At 44.8% G+C, this 18,103-nt stretch overlaps 1 protein-coding gene across 7 annotated transcripts in view; it reads left to right on the top strand.

Annotated features, from left to right (window-relative positions):
- Positions 1-16,132, top strand: part of ppp1r13bb (protein phosphatase 1, regulatory subunit 13Bb) — a 79,773-nt gene extending 63,641 nt beyond the window's left edge. For all 7 annotated transcript variants that reach the window (XM_029733418.1, XM_029733417.1, XM_029733416.1 and 4 more), the window contains 8 exons: positions 3,849-3,982; positions 4,271-4,715; positions 5,386-6,152; positions 6,347-6,484; positions 6,988-7,121; positions 7,710-7,876; positions 13,147-13,346; positions 13,545-16,132. In XM_029733418.1, coding sequence (XP_029589278.1) covers positions 3,849-3,982; positions 4,271-4,715; positions 5,386-6,152; positions 6,347-6,484; positions 6,988-7,121; positions 7,710-7,876; positions 13,147-13,346; positions 13,545-13,586 — 2,027 coding nt within the window. In that variant the 3' untranslated portion in view covers positions 13,587-16,132. The remainder of the gene's footprint in view (positions 1-3,848; positions 3,983-4,270; positions 4,716-5,385; positions 6,153-6,346; positions 6,485-6,987; positions 7,122-7,709; positions 7,877-13,146; positions 13,347-13,544) is intronic.
- Positions 16,133-18,103: the final 1,971 nt, after the last annotated feature.

The raw sequence follows: 18,103 nt of genomic DNA, 5'->3' as shown, positions 1-18,103 counted from the left end.
TGGTTTAAGAATTTTGATTAATGAATACTGCTGTTCTCCAGCTTTTAGAATTACAAAATATAATTTGATTACTTTTATAACAACAACAAAGTTTGTTGACTAAATTAGCATTTTCAGCTTCAAAGTTGAGCATATAAAGGACAAGTTCCTACTTAATTAAATGGCACCAGTTGTGTGGAAGAAGCTACATTTGAATATTTGGTGTAAATTGGGGGATAACAGGAGAGACAAAACGGCTTAACATTATGGTCGTAATTATTAGTGCACACCATAGCGAAATGTTTTGCAACGGAAAACCAAAACAAGCTTTTCTTATTGGACAAATTTGAATACGACCCAGGGACCTGGTGGAGGGCCTTTGAAGCCCACTCTTCAGGGGTATTTTCAAATCATGATACAGTGCATTCGGAAAGTATTCAGACCCCTTGACTTTTTCCACATTTTGTTATGCTACAGCCTTATTCTAAAATGGATTAAATTAATTTTCTCCCTCATCAATCTACACACAATACCCCATAATGACAAAGCAAAATTAGATTTTTTTGCAAATGTATAAACAAATGTAAAAAAGTAAAAAAGTATTCAGACCATTGGCTCTGAGACTTGAAATTGAGCTCAGGTGCATCCTGTTACCATTGATCATCCTTGAGATGTTTCTACAACTTGATTGGAGTCCATCATGGAAATTCAGTTGATTGGACATGATTTGAAAAAGCACATACCTGTCTATATAGGTTCCCAAAGTTTAGAGCAAAAACCAAGCCATGAGGTCGAAGGAATTGTCCGTAGAGCTCCGAGACAGGATTGTGTCAAGGCACGGATCTGGGGAAGGGTACCACAAAAAGTATGCAGCATTGACGGTCCCCAAGAAGGCAGTGGCCTCCATCATTCTTAAATGAAAGAAGTTTGAAACCAACAAGACTCTTCCTAGAGCTGGCCACCCAGCTAAACTGAGCAATCTGACAGGGCTCCAGAGTTCCTCTGTGGAGATGGGAGAATCTTCCAGAAGGACAGCCATCTCTGCAGCACTCCACCAATCAGGCATTTATGGTAGAGTGGCCAGACGGAAGACACTCCTCAGTAAAAGGCACATGACAGCCCTCTTGGAGTTTTCCAAAAGGCACCTAAAGGACTCTGACCATGAGAAACAAGATTCTCTGGTCAGACGAAACCAAGATTGAACTCGTCCTGAATGCCAAGTGTCACGTCTGGAGAAAACCTGGCACCATCCCTACGGTGAAGCATGGTGGTGGCAGCATCATGCTGTGGGGATCCTTGATGAAAACCTGCTCAGGACTTCAGATTGGGGCAAAGGTTCACCTTCCAACAGGACAACGACCCTAAGCACATAACCAAGACAACACAGGAGTGACTTCTGAACAAGTCTCTGAATGTCCTTGAGTGGCCCAGTCAGAGCCCAGACTTGAACCCAATCAAACATCTCTATAGAGACCTGAAAATAGCCTTGCAGTGACTCCCCCCATCCAACCTGACAGAACTTGAGAGGATCTGCAGAGAAGAATGGGAGAAACTTGGCAGCTGTGCCAAGCTTCTAGCGTCATACCCAAGAAGACTCGAGGCAGTAATCACTGCCAATGGCGCTTCAACAAAGTACTGAGTAAAGGGTCTGAATACTAATGTAACTTTTTTCCCCCTACAAACCTGTTTTTGCTTTGTCATGGAGTATTGTGTGTAGATTGAGGGAAACTATTTAATCCATTTTGGAACAAGGCTATACTGTAACAAAATGTGAAGAAAGTCGAGGTCTGAATACATTCTGAATGCACTGTATTTCAGAAATTATTAATTGTTCTATATATTTTTTACATTTATTTGTCTCTTTCCCTCCCTCCCTTCTCCCTTTCCTAATCTTTGCTGACAGCATGATAGAGCATACTTGTGGCAAAATTTTCATAGTGCACAAATTACTAAACATCATAATCTGGCAGCATGATTTAATTTGAAACTTTTTCTTTTAACAATGTTTAGGGAGGCAATTATTTTAACTAGAGTTGAGTAAACTGCATAATACATTAATAGTCACCTCTTTATAACATACATTGTTGAAGAAAAGTTTCAAATTAAATCACGCTGCATCATAATGTGGTTTATGGTATGTTTTAAACTTTGCACAATTCTTTTGCACTATGAAATTGTCACCATTAGTAAGTACACTACATAACCAAAAGTATGTGGACACCTTCTCGTCGAACTTGTCATTCCAAAATTATAGGCATTAATATGGAATTGGACCCCTTTGCTGTAATAACAGCCTCCACTCTTCTGGGAAGGCTTTCCACTAGATGTTGGAACATTGCTGCGGGGACTTGCTTCCATTCAGCCACAAGCATTAGTGAGGTTGGGTGCTGATGCTGGGTGATTAGACCTGGCTTGCAGTCAGTATTCCAATTCATCCCGAAGGTGTTCGATGGGGTTGAGGTCAGGGCTCTGTGCAGGCCAGTCAAGTTCTTCCACACAGATCTCGACAAACCATTTCTGTATGGACCTTGCTTTGTGCATGGGGGGCATTGTCATGTTGAAACAGGAAAGGGCCTTCCCCAAACTGTTGACACAAATTTGGAAGCACAGAATCATCTAGAATGTCATTGTATGCTGTAGCGCTAACATTTCCCTTCACTGGAACTAAGGGGCCTAGCCCGAACCATGGAAAATAGCCCCAGACCATTATTCCTCCTCCACCAAACTGTACAGTTGGAACTATGCATTGGGGCAGGTAGCGTTCTACTGGCATTCGCCAAACCTAGATTTGTCTGTAAGTCTGCCAGATGGTGAAGCGTGTTTCCACTGCTCCAGACGGAGAGCTTTACACCACTCCAGCCAAAGCTTGGCATTGTGCATGGGTATCTTAGGCTTGTGTGCGGCTGTTCCGTCATGGAAACCCATTTCATGACGCTCCCGAGGAGCAGTTATTGTGCTGACGTTGCTTCCAGAGGCAGTTTGGAACTCAGTAGTGAGTGTTGCAACCGAGGACAGACTTTTTTTATGCGCTATGTGCTTCAGCACTCTGCAGTGCTGTTCTGTGAGATTGTGTGGCCTACCACTTCGCGGCTGAGCCGTTGTTGCTCTTAGACGTTTCCACTTCACAATTACAGCACTTACTGTTGACCGGGGCAGCTTTAGCAGGACAGAGATTTGACGAACTGACTTGTTGGAAAGGTGGCATCCTATGGCTGTGCCACATTGAAAGTCACTGAGCTCTTCAGTAAGGCCATTCTACTGCCAATGTTTGTGTATGGGGATTGCATGGCTGTGTGCTTGATTTTATACACCCGTTGGCAGCGGATGTGGCTGAAATAGACAAATCCACTCATTTGAAAGGTTGTCCACATACTTTTGTGTGTATATATAGTGTATGTGCATTTGGATTCATGTCAGCAGTGTCAAACCATGCTTACTGTGTGAAACGGCAAGAAGTATTTTCTTCCTTGCCCCACCAACTAGTAACTGGTTTCCATTGAACAGGACCTTAAGTACGTCTCCCTTTCACCCAGCAACAGTGTCTGTACTCTGTAGTGTACCAGCTAGCTCTTTTCTTACGGTTCACCCATCTAAACGAACACTTTCCGCACTACTGCATTTGACTGCCCAGGTTAGCAGTATCATCTTTCACACTCACCCCATCATGGCAAACATTCATACCAGTATACTCCTTCCCAATCCTGGTCTGCGCAAAATGTGCATTTGGCTTCTCAGGACCAGGATTGGGAAACACTGATCTATACAGATGTGCTGTATCCCTATCTAGAGAGTTCTACAGCAGTCTCTGCTTTAACACAATTCTTAACACTTTAACACAGCGTGCCCCATTCTCCCCTCTCCACCCTTAGCGAATGACGCTGGCTGGCCCACCCTTGGCAAGGGCAATGCCTCTCTCAAGCCCCCCGACTGGCCGGAGTCTGGGCCGGACACACAGGGAAAGATTCCCCCTCCGAGCTCCCCTGCTGCTACCACAGCAGACAAGGTCAGTCATTATTTTGACATTGTTGTTCGTAAAGCTTTAATAAAAATCATGAGTTGACGCACACCCCAAAATATTGGAGGGGTGCTGACTAACAGAATAGTAAATATCGAGTATCTTAACTTTTTTAGTGTTGGACCAACATTTTGTTTTGTCCTCAAAACAACCACTCGCAGCATGCAACATTTCCCCAAATAACTATAACAGTTGAAATAGTTGGGACAGCGCTTCATCCAAAATTAGTTTGGATTTGTATTTGATGATATTGAATAATTGTTTGCCTCGACCAAGGTGCTGGACTCCAACAAGATGACAATCTCCTCCCCGGTGGCCCCTTCCAAGCCCCAGCCCCCTCCCTACGGCTCCCACCTAACTTCTGCCGGCTCCACCAGCTCTCTGGACCGCCGGCCAGGCCCGCTCCCTAACCCACCCGGCCCTGTCTGGCCCCGTGTTCCCCCCTCCACCGGCTCCTCCTCCCAGCAGATCCAGCAGCGCATATCGGTGCCCCCCAGCCCGACCTTCCAGCCCAACTCACCTCTCTTCCCGCCGGGTCCTCCCGGGGATCGGCCTGACCCTGTCCTGGCCGTGGCGGTGCGCCCCTTCGTCCCAGACAGAGGCTCCCGGCCCCAGTCGCCACGCAAGGGCCCGGCCACCATGAACTCCAGCTCCATCTACCACATGTACCTCCAGCAGGCGGCGCCCAAGAGCTACCCGCTCAAGCCTGCGCTCAAAGCAGGTACTAGCAGGGGCAGTTTGGGAGTGAATGAGTATGTTCCAAATCCAATTATGTTTCATTAGACCAGTGTGCACTTATTCACTTCCCTCCACTGATTTGAAAGGAAATGACTGGTATACAAATGATGGCGGAAACTCTCACTATCCTATGCCTCCACCAATCCAATGCTATTAGATTTGTGGGAAATAGGGAACAAGTGCACACTTCAGGAGAAACAAGATATTATTGGGATGCACCCTTGTATGTTGTACCAGTACTATGCATCTTTTCTTCCTTGAGGAACTGATTTGTCAAGGTTGGTTAAGTGAAAGCAATATGGTGAACACCATCCTTTCACTTACCCAATCACTTACAGATCATTGACAGGAAAGAAAGGTGTGTTTTGGAAGCATTGGATCAGGTTGGTGTCTGGGTAAAATGAAGGAGGGACAGGGAATGGGTGCAGGGGCATAACTCAAAATCAAAGGAGACCGAAGACTGTTTATATATTTTGCTATTGACGGAGACTTGCATGACAAAGAGCAGTGCTGTGAATACTCTTGCTTTTGATTATTAATGCATTAACTGTTGAGGTTTGAGTATCCAGTAATTCCTTGTTAATTCCTTGTTATTTGTATTTTCCAGGGTAGTACATCATTGTTTGTTTTTTCCCTCTTGTGTGTGTGTCCAGTGTACGGGAAGCCCGTTCTCCCCTCCGGCTCCACGCCGCCCTCCCCCCTGCCCTTTATGCTGACAGGGGGGCCCTTCCCCGGGCTCCAGGGGCCGGCCAGTGAGGACACTGGGGACAGAGAGGGCCCGGACATAGACGGGGCCCCGGATACCCCCCCGCCCAATGTGGAGAATATCCCGCGGCCCCTCAGCCCCACCAAGCTCACCCCAATGGCCCACTCGCCCCTTCGCTACCAAAGCGACGCCGACCTGGAAACTCTGCGCAAGAAGCTGGCGAACGCCCCGCGGCCCCTCAAGAAGCGAAGCTCCATCACTGAGCCAGAGGGCCCAGCCGGGCCCAACATCCAGAAGCTGCTCTACCAGCGCTTCAATACCCTGGCTGGCGGCATGGAGGGTGGTGGCGCTGGAGCAGGGGGAGCCAGGGCGGGCGGCACACCATTTTACCAGCCCACCAACCTACCCGACTACCCCGGTGACTCGTTGGCAGACGCCGACAACGGGAACCCGCCATGTGAGGACCCGCTCCCTCCCCCACCACCTGCCGTGGCAGAGGGGTCGTCCTCAGAGCCCCTGCCGCCGCCTGACGCCAATGACAACAAGCTGCTGCCCCCGCCACCGGCCCCCGAGGTGCTCAGCCCCCCTGCCCCGGAGGCCTCGGAAGATACCAACAACAATAACCTAGGGGGAGTCTCGGTGGCCACCCTGCCTAGCCCTGTGCCTGAGGTCAGCTCTCCAGAGGAGGTTGCCACCACCCCCTCACAGCAAGTGGTGAGGCTTTCACAAAACACACACACAGCAACAGTATGCATGTTCATGTAGCAGTGGTGAGTTGGATTCTTGGTTTAATGGTTAAGATGTTGGTTTCCGGAGCAGGGGTTTCAGACCCACCTGTGACATGCATACGTCTTTTTTTTTTTTCTCACACTCTTTACTAATGGTCTCTTCCCATCCTTCCCCTACAGGAGAAGCGTACTAACCTGAAGAAGCCCAACTCGGAGCGGACGGGTCACGGCCTGAGGGTGAAGTTCAACCCCCTGGCGCTGCTGCTGGATGCCTCACTGGAGGGCGAGTTTGACCTGGTGCAGAGGATTATCTACGAGGTCTGACTCTGTCGCTCGCACACACAATTTGTTTATTTTAGTAATTTAGCAGACGCTCTTATCCAGTAGTGAGTGTATACATTTTCATACTGGTCCCCCGTGGGGTCAAACCCACAACCCTGGCATTACGAGCGCCATGCTCTACCAACTGAGCCACACGGGACAAACACACAGATACAAACAAACAAACAAACAAACAAACAAACAAACAAACAAACAAACAAACAAACACACACACACACATTCTCTCTCTATTTGCATCTATTTGAACTGTGCTGACAGCATTGTAAACTAGTCTGTCTTTTAGTGTTTGCTTCATGTTTTTCAGCTGTGTGTGGGCTAGTAAACCTGTCAGAATTGAATTGTGGTGTGTTTGTGGTTGATCTTGGCGTGTCACTCGACTTCTGAACTCTTAGAAATGCTCATTAGAAAATAAATGAAACTCAGTCCACTTCTGTGTAGGGATCAAATTGGGACTAGCTGAGCCCGGTGTTCTTCCCCAGGTTAAGAACCCCAGCACGGCCAATGACGAGGGCATAACCCCGCTGCACAACGCAGTGTGCGCCGGACACCACCACATTGTCAAGTTCCTGCTCGACTTCGGAGTAAACGTCAACGCTGCCGACAGCGACGGCTGGTGAGCAGCCACACACCACCTGCACACAAGGGACCTTAGAGGTCACTCATGCGTCACTGTTTTTCTTCTATACTGAAAGTGCAGTACTTGAAAACTTGACTGCTGACATGGACACTTTTTGAGGATTGTATTAATAACACAGTGAACTAATGAACATAATACTACAATAGCGTTTGAGTGAACTATCCCTTTAAGACACAATTCCCTTATTTGCGTCTGTTTAGCTTTAGTTACGCCACTTTATTGATGCCTCCAAAAACAAGGCTTCAGTTATGTTGAGATTTTGCTATTTGTGACATACTTGCTTTCATAGTGTTGTATTTACATAAACAATTCATCCACTCACCTGCACCAAGGAACCCCCTATTTATTACCAGAGCACAGCTCTTTTCATACATTGTCACTGCAGAATAGATAAACGCATGAATGTCCTCAATGAGGCAATTCATTTTGCAGCATACACAATATACATACAGACAAAAGCACCAATTCTGAAGTTTTTTTATTGCCTATGATTACCTTCCCTAGAGGCAATTGGTCTCCATGAAACTATTGTAATGCCTCCATTTTGTGTCTCTCTCTCTACAGGACACCCCTGCACTGTGCAGCCTCCTGTAACAGCGTTCACCTGTGCAAGTTGCTGGTGGAGTCAGGGGCGGCCATCTTCGCCAGCACCATCAGCGACGTGGAGACGGCGGCAGACAAGTGTGAAGAGATGGAGGAGGGCTACATCCAGTGCTCTCAGTTTCTGTACGGTGAGAATACTGGAGGGTCATTGTTGCAGGGAATTACATTGACCGGGTCTCCCTCTGCATCCAAAAGGGTACCCTATTCCCTATCTAGTGCACTACTTTTCAGCAGGGCCCATAGGGCAACTAGACTAGACAACTAGAATATATTTGTTGTATATATATTCTTAAAGGTAGACTCAGCAATATGATGTAGATGCAGAAAGTAAATAGCATAGTGGGTCAATTTCCACAACAACTAAGAGTGTTGAAGAGGAGGTTCAACTTCTCTTCTGTTTTGGTGCCCTGGCTACCATGCTCTCCAACAGCGTGAAATGAATTAGAATGTCGCTGGATTGGATAGCTTCCGTTTTACTAGCTCCTGACCAATTCTGCTATTTTGTGTTTTTTCGCGCTGATCGTAACTTTTGTATTTGTTTCCGTCCTCGTTTCCTAAGACCGAAAAGAGCATTTAAACATCAGAACAGCAATCACTAACCTTGATTTGGATGAAGATTTCTACTTCAATGAGTCGGTGGCGCAGGACATAATGCTTACCCCAAACCAGGCTCTAATTACCGAGACTCTGAGAAGAAAGAGACAGCGTGAGGCCGAATTGCGGGCACCCTGACGAAACTACACTGAACAAAAGTATAAACGCAGCATGTAAAGTGTTGGTCCCATGTTTCATGAGCTGAAATAAAAGATCCCAGAAATGTTCCATACACACAAAGCGTATATCTCTCAAATTTTGGGCGCAAATTTGTTTACATCCCTGTTAGTGAGCTTTTCTCCTTTGCAAAGATAATCCATGGCATATAAAGAAGCTGATTAAACAGCATGATCATTACACAGGTGCATCTTGTGCTGGGGACAATAAAAGGCCACTCTAAAATGTGCAATTTTGTTACACAACACAATGCCACAGATGTCTCAAGTTGAGGGAACCAGGAATGTCCACCAGAACTGTTTCCAGATAATTGAATGTTAATTTCTCTATCATAAACCACCTACAACGTTTTTTTGTTGTTGAGAATTTAGCAGTATGTCCAACTAGCCTCACAACTGCAGACCACGTACATGTATGGTGTCTTGTGGGCGAGTGGATTGCAGATGTCAGTGTTGTGAACAGAGTGCCCCATGGTGGCAGTGGGGTTATGGTATGAGCAGGCATAAGTTACGGACAACGAACACAATTGCATTTTATCGATGGCAATTTGAATGCACAGAGATATCATGACGAGATCCTGAGGCCCATTTTCGTGGCATTCATCTGCCGCCATCACCTCATGTTTCAGCATAATATTGCGACTTCGTTGACCAACAACACTGGGGCCCCACAAGGGTGCGTGCTCAGACCCCTCCTGTACTCCATGTTCACCCACGACTGCATGGCCATGCACGCCACCAACTCAATCATCAAGTTAGCAGACGACACAACAGTAGTGGGCTTGATTACCAATGATGACGAGACAGCCTACAGGAAGGTGGTGAGGGCACTCGGAGTGTGGTGTCAGGAAAACAACCGCTCACTCAACGTCAGCAAAACAAAGGAGATGATCGTGGACTTCAGGAAACAGCAGAGGGAGCACCCCCCTATCCACATCGAAGGGACAGCAGTGGAGAACGTGGAAAGTTTTAAGTACCTCGGCGTACACATCACAGACAAACTGAAATTGTCCACCCGCACAGACAGTGTGGTGAAGAAGGCGCAACAGCGCCTTTTCAACCTCAGGAGGCTGAAGAAATTTGGCTTGTCACCCAAAACCCTGACAAATGTTTACAGATGCGCAATCGAGAGCATCCTGTTGGGCTGTATGACAGCCTGGTACAGTAACTGCACCGTCCTCAACGGCAAGGCTCTCCAGAGGGGGGTACGGTCTGCACAAAGCATCACCGGTGGCAAACTACCTGCCCTCCATGACACCTAAAGCATCCGATGTCACAGGAAGGTCAAAAAGATCATCAAGGACATCAACCACCCGAGCCCCTGCCTGTTCACACGGCTACCATCCAGAAGGCGAGGTCAGTACAGGTGCATCAAAGCTGGGACCAAGAGACTGGAAAAACAGCTTCTATCTCAAGGCCATCAGACTGCTAAACAGCGATCACTAACTCAGAGAGGCTGCTGCCTACATTGAGACCCAATCACTGGCCACTTTAATAAATGGATCACTAGTCACTTTATACAATGCCACTCTAAATAATGCCACTTTAATAATGTTTACATATCTTACATTACATGTATATTCTGTATTTTATACCATCTATTGCACCTTGCTTATGCCGCTTGGCCATCGCTCATCCATATACTTATATGTACATATTCTCATTCACCCCTTTTAGATTTGTGTGTATTAGGGAATTTTTAGATTACTTGTTAGATATTACTGCGCATTCGGAACTAGAAGCACAAGCATTTCGCTACACTCACATTAACATCTGCTAACCCTGTGTATGTGATCGGCAGGACAGAACAGCAGCTTCGGGTAAACTCAAGGGGCGAGGTGTGTGTCTTAACAGTTGGTGCGCGATCTCTAATATAATAAGTCTCAAGGTTCTGCTTGCCTGAGTTAGAATACTTCATCATAAGCTATATACTGTTTTAATCTGTTTTCCGTAGCGGTCTATTTACCACAAATCAATGCTGGTACGAAAACGACACTCAGCGAGCTGTATAGGGCCATAAGCAAACAAGAAAATGCTCATTCAGAGGCGCTGCTCCTAATGGCCGGTGATTTTAACTGAAATTTGTCTCACCTAATTTCTACCAGCATGTCACCTGTGCAACTAGAGGCAAAAACACTCTCGATCACCTTTACTCCACACACATAAACGCATACAAAGCTCTCTCTCGCCCACCATTTGACAAATCTGACAATAACGCTATCCTCTTGATTTCCTGCTTACAAGCAAAGACCAGGGAGGTTTTCACTGGCTGGTAATAATAAACCATGTTTCTGGTATTACATCAAACTAGCTTACAGAGCAGCTATAGCTAAGTAGCCTGCTAACTTTGTAGCCATGGATTGTGCACCTTCCGTTGTTTAGCTAAGTAGCTAGCTGGTTCATGTTTTCTTTTTGTAACCAGAGCAGATGAAAGCAACATTGACCTCCACAAATGTTGTTTACATTGATTACCATACTGAATGAAGCAGTTAAGGGACCTCATGGGCATTCTTAACTTTTTCACTTAACTTAACGGGGAAATTCACCTTAAAATGTTTTGTGCAACTTACTTAAAATTAAAGAAACTATAGGGGAAAAGATGAGAAAAATTAAGGTGTTTTATGCAACCGGGCCCAGGACCCTGAACAGCTTCTACCCCCAAGCTATAAGACTGCTAAATAGTTAGTCCGGCAGCTATTTGGTTAACTATCTGCATTACCCCTTTTTGCACTACTTTTTTTTACTCATCACATACGCTGCTGCTACTGGCCTCACAACCGCAGACCATGTGTAACCACGCCAGCCCAAGTCCCCCACATCCGACTTCTTCACCTGCGGGATCATCTGAGGGGGGCTGCTGAGGACTATTTCTGTCTGTGGAAAAACTCATTCTGATTGGCTGGGCCTGGCTCCCCAGTAGGTGGGCCTGGCTCCCAAGTGGGTGGGCCTCAGTGGCGGTCAGTGCCGTTTCAGATGAGGGAGGACAATTAGATTTTTTTTCATGATCATGGCCTTATTTCTATTACAGCATATTGGATGACTGTCATTCATATTCCATTCACCCAGTTAAATGTAACAACAATAGGTTTAGGCTACTACATGATACTCAAATTTTTTCCAAACCCATCATGAGGTTGCTACAACCTAGCCTATGAATGAAAGTTTACAACATAGTTGCAGAGGTCGAGAGACACATTTGATGTGACACACTGTGCCACATGGAGAGACCGTGACATTCAATACTGCCTTGCACACTCTTGCCTGCATCTAGCTGATATTGGGTGAAATCATTAGTCTAACAGTTGCAAACGAGAGTTTCTATTGGACAAATTCAGGTATGTTTATCCCCGTTTTTGTTCCGTTTGCTTCTGTATCAGAAACGTTTTTCAACAGAATCTCCAGAATGATCACCCATGAACACAGTTCAGTTTCATATCAGCCACGTCGTATTCCTTCTCGCATCTACGTTATGCGCTCTCCTCCTTTCACCTCTTCCCTTCACTAGTGGACTTCAAAGCACAAAATATCAGCTGTATGTGACCAGGTGAAAAAACCTTTCCAAGCCAAACCGCTACACACAGCCTACATCGTTGTCACCATATTAGCTAAAGTAACGTCAGTCAGCATAGCTAATAGAACTAACGCCTTAGGAAACCCGCTAAGTCATGCAGTAACGTTAGTGTACAGTCAGTAAGCAGTTACACCGGCGGGCGACATGGCAATAAATTAGTAAAACCAAAAGTTTACCTTAACTTGGAAGAGTTCCAGTCTTGTGTTGGATAGCCATAGCCAGCTAACTAACATAGCATCCCTCTGTTTGAGCAGTGTGTTTCAGTAGGCTAAACTAGCTAGCCATATTTGCTAGCTAAGTGAAACTGAAAGTGAGAAAATATAATCTCTCTCTCTTGCTTCTCCTTTTACGAAGAAATTCATTTGTTCAAAACTGTTCAACTATATGAGTAAACTACTCACCACATTTTATGCACTGCAGTGCTAGCTAACTGTAGCTTATGCTTTCAGTACTAGATTAATTCTCTGATCCTTTGATTGGGTGGACAACATGTCAGTTCATGCTGCCAGAGCTCTGATAGGTTGGAGGATGTCCTCTGCAAGTTGTCATAATTGCTGTGTAAGTCTATGGAAGGGGGTGAGAACCATGAGCCTCCTAGGTTTTGTATTGAAGTCAATGTACTCAGAGGAGGATGGAAACTAGCTGTCCTCCAGAGTGCTGTTGATGCTACTGTAGACCTTTGCAAAATAGTGTGTTTTAATGAATTAATTGATGTGATTATATTTAGTATAGTTTTATCTAAAACATTTTTTTTAAATATAATTCACTGAGAATGGTCCTCCCCTATGCTAAAATTAAGGCAGTTTAAACAAATTTAAACATTACAATACAGTCAATACATTCATTCCTGCACTGTGTTATTTACACACTTGTCACATTTGTCTTAGTATGCCTCCATTACGTAAACAATTAATTTAGACCTGCCGTTTATTTGAAACAGTTAATTAGATGACGTGTGCCGTTACCTGGTTATTAAAAGAGACAGGCGGCGTTTAACTGAAGTTTTGCGGTAATGATAACTATAGTTACTTAATATAGTACCTGTGTGTTCTACCAGGTGTCCAGGAAAAGCTGGGCGTGATGAACAAGGGGGCGGTGTATGCGCTATGGGAGTACGAGGCCCAGAGCCCAGATGAGCTGTCTTTCGGCGAGGGCGACGCCATTACCATCCTGCGGCGGCAAGACGACAGCGAGACCGAGTGGTGGTGGGGCCGCCTGGACCACAGGGAGGGTTATGTACCCCGCAACCTGCTGGGGGTGAGGCCTGTCAAACGCACACATTCTCACACACACCTGTTGGGATGAGGCCTGCTCGCTGCTTACCCCTGGACCCATGCGTTGTTCCCTAGTTTTCAACTACATTGTGGCTGTGTTTGGCAGTACTGGCCCTCTCTGATGTATAACCACTCTCTGTCTCTCTACCGCTCTCTCTCTCCCTCTACCTCTTCCTTGCAGCTCTACCCCAGGATAAAACCTCGTCAGCGCTCCCTGGCTTAGCCCCTCTGCCCCTTCCTTGGGTGAAAAACTGGACTACAGGCAGGCGTGGCCGAAGACTGGCGGAGTGGGGCGGCCTGGTGCTCCCCTACTGCCACAGTTTCCCCCTCCTCCCTGTAACCCTGGCTATGGGACACCGGACAGTGTTCAACACTGACACACACACACACACACACACACACACACACACACACCCCAGAAAAGACAGGATCCCTCTGCTACCCCTTTTTGGTCGACCAAACCCCACTCTGCTCTCTCTCATTCTCTCCTTTCAGCTTTATTTAAATCCTGGTGTGTGTGTGAGTGAGAAAAGCTGGAGCACAAGGTTCAGTGGAGAATCAAGCACTAACCAGTAGTGGGGTTTTTTGGACACCGCTCAGTCATTCAGCGGACAGGACATTCACCCCTAGTGCTTACCTCTGACGGTTGATGATGTGTGTCTGTTTGGAGAGGGTAATGTGTGTTTTGTGGTTTCAGTGTGTGTGTGAATAGTTTAGAGGGCCTTGTGTGTTTGGAAAGTGTGTGTGTTTAAGGACTAGAGAGAGGAGGCTTGTGTATATGTGTACAATGGGTGTGTGTGATATGTGGATGGTGTATGTGTACCAGTGTTAATTTAGTCAATAACTGACGAAAAATATTAGTCAACCTATTTTTCCTGATGAAAACTAATGATGATAACGAGATGCCATGAAAAAAACAATAACTAACGATTTTGTTTTCTTTTTAGTTGACGAAAACGTGACTAGACGAGAATTCCACGTGTGACTAATGAACATTCAATTTGACATGAAGCTCCCTTTAGTCTGTTTTGTCCAGTCATAAGCATGCACGCCTTTGCAGAATATTGAATGCAATCCTCTCATTGGCTAAATTAACGTCATTTCAGTTGCAGGGTCTGATTGAGCTGATTTGCCCGGCTCTCCCACACAGCTCCCGGCGGTCACTTCAAGTCACTTGTGTATCTTTTGAACTGATGCTCAGGACACTTCAATTGTAACTAACCTAAACTAGAAACAATGTAGGCTATTTTTGCTTTGATCAGATCAGAAACTATTTTGCCATGTGTGCTGTTATTCATCGGTGTTGCTGCACTCGCGGCCCACTAATACGAGTGCAGTTTCTTTTATTGAAAATATGAATGCCATTTGCTTAATATTATGAGTACAGTAATATTTCTGGCATTGTTGGAAAGCTCAGATTCTCCCCCTTATCGGGAGTCAATGTTATTTATCCCCATCCCAAGTTTATGATGGGAGAAAAAGAGCTGTATACCTAGTTGGACAAGGCTATCTTAATGTGCACATGATGACTGAAAGATTATGTATGATGAGTCTAACAGGTCAAGAATGTGTGTTTGCTGTGAAAAGGGGTGAGAGTTTGAGGTCTGTACAAGGGTGCGCCAGATATTCTGAATGTTATGTACAATCATAACAGGGATTTTGAATTTCCCTCTATCGATATGAACAAAGAGTACCTATATCAATTCTGTAGGTCGCTTGCTAAGTCATTTCCGAATTAGCCGTAATTTTTGAACTGTCCTAACTTACTTTTCCATCATAGCTTCTTTCCCTTTTCAAATGATAGGGTTTCTTTAGGGATTTGACACTGCCCTTCCACATGATAAAACATTAAGGCCTACTTAGGTTATTTTCCAAAAGTAAAAAAAACATATATGTTCCTGGATTTTAGTCCCAGGTAAAGCACTCTTCATTAGTAAAGTGTGTTGGATTGAAATTTCCCAAACAAGATAAGGTAAAACATTTTTTTTATCTTCTCACGGAATGAAGCATTCATCCCCTAATTTTCTTGCGCCGTCAGGGCCATGCTATCATAACATACCCTTTTTAACTATTTACAATTTGTCACGTTAAGTGCAAAAACATACTTTATTTTACCAAAAACGTTTAAAGCTTCACTCAACTTGTCAGCTCCTCCAAAGAGGTGTGTCCAACCATTGCCAATGTAGATTGAGATTTGTGAAAGTGGTATGTGATGAACAGGGATGCAGTGTCCTATGCGTTTGCTTTCATGCAGTGAAGGAACCCTCCTTCGGGAAAAGGTGTGTGTGTGTGTGTGTGTGTGTGTGTGTGTGTGTGTGTGTGTGTGTGTGTGTGTGTGAGAGAGATGCGTCAGGTCTCACTCACCATAGAGCCATGATAAGGGGGGTCCTCACCACTTCACTTCAGGCGCGTGTGAAAGTGTTTTAATTGAGCACTTGATCAAACCCATGCTCTTACAAATCCGATGGGTGTGGCCATTCAAGCAGAATGACATTTACATAACACTAAGGTATTCTTTTGTTGTATTACCCCTACTTTCCCTGCCTGACCTTGTTTCCAGTTCTGTGAGATGAGATTTGTACCTTGCCCGGCAAGGCAGGAAAAGAGCTTTACCCTAATAATCTGTGTAAATACTGAGATGAGTATGTTTGACTGTCTGCTGTATGAAGACTCATTGACTTGTGGGGGTTCTGTAAGCATTAAGGATGCAGTACTTACACATTCTGTTCTGTAAATGTGCACAATAAAAACAATTCCCCGCATGACAAATGGTGTAGTCAGTTTCCTTTTTTTGTGGTCCCATGGTTTGCTTGCAATAATTTTTGTCTTACAGCAGTGGTCACTAACCCTGGTCCTTGAAAGCTTCAGTGTGCTCTCAAGCCCTTTTATGGGGAAAAACAAATTCTGATTGGTTGAGCCTGGCTTCCCAGTGGGTGGGGCTGGCTCCCAAGTGGTGGGCATATGCCCTCCCAGGCCCACCCATGGCTGCACCCCTGCCCAGTCATGTGAAATCCATAGATTAGGTCCTAGTGAATTTATTTCAATTGACTGATTTCCTTCTATGAACTTGAACTCAGTAAAATCTTAGAAATTGTTGAATGTTATATTTTTGTTTAGTATAATTCTCATCCTGAGGCCTCATTTATTAAAACCAGGGATTGTCAGTAAATGTTCTGTCGACCGGATTGGTTCTGCAAGCAATTTGATGTGGCCCGCCAAGAACAAAATATTTTTAATAAAAGTAAAAATGTCTAATGCAGTGATGTCACAACAAACCAAATGATATTGGCGACCATTGGCAGTGGTTGATGCTTTAATGGTGCAGATAATGCTTGTTTTTGGTACATAACGTGTCCTCTGGTCAAGAAAATGACCTTGCGGGAAAACTTAGGTGCATGAATTTCACCTTTACAGCCATGTTTTCATCATCCACTATTCCAAACCAATACTCATAGCAGAGAACTACAAAATCAGATGCTCGCACATTCACTATCATTTGCTAAGTCAAACTTAATGGTATAGTTTGTGTCCCTGGAAACTCTGCACCTACTGTACATCCAGGTTTCCAGCCAACCTTTTTATGCAAGTAAAGTACATGTCAGATAGAAAATGTCATGACAGGCCTGATGGAAACAGAAAATGGGTAAACTTTCCAAATGTCGACAAAACAGAATACGCTAGATAAGGTGGTATTTTTTTGTCTGTAAAAGGTATGCGAGAAATGTCAGTGGATAAGCTTTTATGTGCAAAACAGTATATTGAAAACCATCATATCAAAGTAAATTTGGACTCGTTGGGAAAGCATGAGGTTGATTTCAACTACAGACTTTGCAACTACTTAGCATGTTAGCTAACCTTACCCCTAGCCCTTTAACCTTACTCATAAACTTAACCCTAACCCCTGGCCTAGCTAATGTTAACCACCTAGCTAGAACTGGTAGCATAAATTTGGAAAATTCATAACATATTATACATTTTGGAAATTCGCAACATATAATAGTAATTGTAATTCGTAACATACAGTATTATATGAAATGGGTGATGGATATTCACAAATCAATACATACCATATGAAATATAACATATGATATAACATGCCAGGTGATGAGCTCGATGCTCCTTTACAATAAATATTGAGGGTTTTATTCTGGTGACATGATCATCAATGCTAGGCTGCCGTTTGACCCAACATTTTTTTTCTCTTTTGTTCATAATCTCAACATTTTTATTTTATTTTTGCAGGCTATACCCGCACTGTATCTGTGAGCTGTTGGCTAGAGCGCATGCACAAATACCAGAGTGGCCACACTCACTATATAATGCAACATTTGTTAGAAATCCATCGTTAGATTTGGAAATGCGATTGGAAATCCATTTAACCTGTATATTTTATAAGGACATGGGAATTTAACCACAAACTATTTTATATGCTCCATGTCAACACTCACAGCCTTTTTGTTGTGTATTTTACCCCCTTTTTCTCCCCAATTTCGATCTTGTCTCATCGCTGCAACTCCACAATGGGCTCTGGAGGCCAAGGTCAAGTCATGCATCTTCCGAAACATAACCCAACAAACCGTGCTTCTTAACACCCGCCCGCTTAACCCGGAAGCCAGCTACACCAATGTGATGGAGGAAACACCGTTCAACGGACGAGCCTTTAGGCACCCGGCCCGCCACAAGGAGTCACTAGAGGGAGATGAGCCAAGTAAATCCCCCCCGGCCAAACCCTCCCCTGAC

This window comes from Salmo trutta, chromosome 35, assembly GCF_901001165.1.
Source record: "Salmo trutta chromosome 35, fSalTru1.1, whole genome shotgun sequence".
In the NCBI taxonomy this organism is placed as follows: domain Eukaryota; kingdom Metazoa; phylum Chordata; class Actinopteri; order Salmoniformes; family Salmonidae; genus Salmo; species Salmo trutta.
This window is presented reverse-complemented; position numbering and strand designations above follow the sequence as displayed.